The following is a 2,853-nucleotide window of genomic DNA, read 5'->3' as shown; positions in this document are numbered from 1 at the left end:
TTTTTCAACCCAAACGGCATTTTTATAAACTTTAAATGAAGCGTTTGTTCCGTTAACTGCTGTAGCCGTAAACAGACGAGCGTTGATATTTTCCTCCGTTAACAGTTACAGGCAGGAATGTGTGTTTGTTTTGGACCGGAAGCGGCCCTTAAAGCGCACACCGAACCGGAGCCGGAACCGGTAAATGTTCTGTTTTTAGCAGCTAAACCTAAAAAAAATGTTAAACTCATATTTAACAATTAATAGAAACCAAAAAAACAATATTTACAACAGAGAGGGACGATCTTCCTGCTGATTCCTTCCGGCTGAGTCATGTGAGGAAGTCACGTGACCAGAGCAACCAGGCGGAAGCGGCGCCATCTGCCGGCCAGTCAGCAGAACGACCCAAATTATTATAACGAGCTTTAATTTCCTTTTATTTGGTCTCATTTTAGGATAACTGTGCGATTTTATTACATTCTAGAAGCAAAATAAATAAATCTAAAAATACTTTGATGCTTTTAAAAGTTGAAATACTTTATTGTAACAACGCAATTGACTGTAAAGAAATTAAATAATAAAATTAAAATAACTTCGAGGTAGTTGCAAAAAACAAAAATAGTCTGAAAACCAATAAACTAAAAAATATGTTAGAACATTTAAAAAGTGATGTAATTTACAAAATTATTACTATTTAATAATAATCATGAATGAAACACTTAATAGGATTTTTTATTTATTTAAATAATGTGTTATCAAGATGTAAATAATGAATATAAAGACACAGGCTAACAGAAAAAAAAAACAATTAAAAGATTTAAACAAGCAAATTTAAAGATGAAAATATTCATAAACAGATTCAGACTAAAGAGTTTATCAGATTTTGATGGAAACATCTAAAAGTTTTCAGTTAAACTCTAAATAAACTATAAAAGTTCACGGTCATCAATAACCCTGAACGTATCGATCGATTTGGGATCAATAAAGCAGTTTTGATTCAAAAAAAAAATGCGAGTTTTTAAAAAAAATAAAAAATAAAAAAAAAGTGCTGCTCCTTTAAATCTCAACACCCCCGACGCGTTGCCACGGTAACGGCGCAAGCAACGGCGACTTCCGAAGGCGAGCCGTTGCCATAGCGACGCGCAAACAAGAAGGCGAAGGAAAGAAAGAAAGAAAGAAAGATGTCGGCGAAGAAAAAGGACAAAGTGGAGGAGACCGATGACTCCTCCAAGGAGGATGAGGAGGAGGAGGAGGAGGAAGAGGAGGAAGAGGAGAGGTCCTCCTCCTCCTCCTCCTACTCTTCCTCTTCCTCCTCCTCCTCCTCTTCACCCCTGGCGAACCCAGAGGACCCGGTGGTCCAGAACGTCCCGGAGTCGGTGGACGACTTCCTGCGGAACTTCCTGCGCAGGCTGGGCCTGAGCCGGACCCTGGGCCGCTTCGAGCTGGAGTGGCACGGCCTGGCCCGGGGCGGCGGCGGCGGCGGCGTGTTCGTCCCGGACGCGCTGACCCACCGCAGCGCGCTGCTGGGCCAGCTGGAGGCCGTGCGCGGCGACGCCGAGCGGCTCCGGAGGCAGGTGCTGGAGTCCGCGCAGAGCCTGCTGCGCATGCGCAGGGAGAGCGACTACCACCGGCAGCAGCGCCGGCGGCTCCGCGAGCAGAAGCTCGTCCTCGCCGGGGACTGCGAGCGGCTGCGGGAGCAGCTGCGGGACTCCGAGGCGGCGCTGGAGCGGCTGCGGGACAAGTACGAAGCGGCCCTGCGGACCAAGACGCTCCTCGGGCTGCAGAGGGAGCGAGCCCGGAGGCTCCCGCAGCCGCAGCCGGAGCCGGAGCCCGAGCCGGAGAAACCCAGCGGGAAGCCTCCACCCAGCAGCCCGAGCGGAACCCCGGAGCCCTGCGAGCCGCCGGCCGCCGCGGAGGCTCCGGAGAAGAGCAGCTTCCAGCTGTTCTGCACCTTCCGGGCGCACCAGCTGCCCGTCAGCGGCATCGCGCCGCACCCCGCCAGCCCGCTGCTGGCCTCGGCCAGCGACGACCGCACCTGGAGGCTGTGGGACCTGCCGCGCAGCGGGGAGAAGGTGGGCCGGGCTCTGGGGCTCAGCGGCGGCCGCGTGTCGCAACACTTTGCCCGTGTTCCGCTAATGTTTGCATTAATTTGTGTATAAAAAAAAATATTGTAATCGCTGTTACAGAATATTTGAATTGAAATTGAGATTTTCAGTGTATGACAAAAAAAAAACGCCTTTTTGAGTCACGTGATCAACAACCGGATGTTACTTCTGGCGAAAACGACACAAAAGAGAGGAAAAACAGGAAGTAGAAGGATGTGTGATGTGCCAAAGCCGTGGCGGTGATGCTGTGAATGTTGACGTCAGGTCGCCCGGATGCTGCTGATAGGAGAGGGCCACTCTGATTGGCTGTCAGGCTGCAGCTTCCACCCCGAAGGATCCAGGCTGGCGACGACCGGCGGAGACAAGACGGTGAGTTTCCGCTTTATGACGTCATCCGGGCTCTGGGGTTTACACCTTTTAAATCAAACTGTCAACGCTTTGGATCAGGCTTCATCAACACCCGGCTCTTATTTTGATGGTTCACTTCCGGCTACTGGCCAGGGAATTAGCATATTAGCTAAACGTTCAGTTCGGTGCTAAATGTGTCTCGCTATCTAAATATGTAGCTTAAATTTAAATACTTAACTTACTGAGTTTGCTAACTAAATATTTAGTTTGAATCTCATCATCCTTTAGGTGATTTGTTTGTTTTTAGTTGAGTTTAATGGATTTCCCAGATCTGTGAAGGGAAAACGTGGAGGCAGGGAACATTTCCTTCCTGCCTCCTGGTTTCCTGCCTTCTGGTTTCCTGTCTCCTGGTTTCCTGCCT

General features: G+C 48.9%; 2 protein-coding genes across 2 annotated transcripts in view; one reads left to right on the top strand and one right to left on the bottom strand.

Moving 5' to 3' along the window:
• The window catches only part of wdr91 (WD repeat domain 91), a 13,887-nt gene extending 13,513 nt beyond the window's left edge, over positions 1 to 374 (bottom strand). Inside the window, exon 1 of the mRNA XM_008402354.2 lies at positions 269 to 374. The gene's annotated coding sequence lies outside the window, so the exon portion shown is untranslated. The remainder of the gene's footprint in view (positions 1 to 268) is intronic.
• A 369-nt stretch (positions 375 to 743) lies between these two features.
• Positions 744 to 2,853, top strand: part of spag16 (sperm associated antigen 16) — a 6,174-nt gene continuing 4,064 nt past the window's right edge. Inside the window, exons 1-2 of the mRNA XM_008402355.2 lie at positions 744 to 2,051; positions 2,349 to 2,453. Coding sequence (XP_008400577.1) covers positions 1,161 to 2,051; positions 2,349 to 2,453 — 996 coding nt within the window. The 5' untranslated portion in view covers positions 744 to 1,160. The remainder of the gene's footprint in view (positions 2,052 to 2,348; positions 2,454 to 2,853) is intronic.

The sequence above is a fragment of the Poecilia reticulata genome, unplaced genomic scaffold (assembly GCF_000633615.1).
Source record: "Poecilia reticulata strain Guanapo unplaced genomic scaffold, Guppy_female_1.0+MT scaffold_219, whole genome shotgun sequence".
NCBI lineage: Eukaryota > Metazoa > Chordata > Actinopteri > Cyprinodontiformes > Poeciliidae > Poecilia > Poecilia reticulata.
The sequence above is the reverse complement of the archived record's forward strand: the minus strand, read 5'-3'. Positions and strand labels throughout refer to the sequence as shown.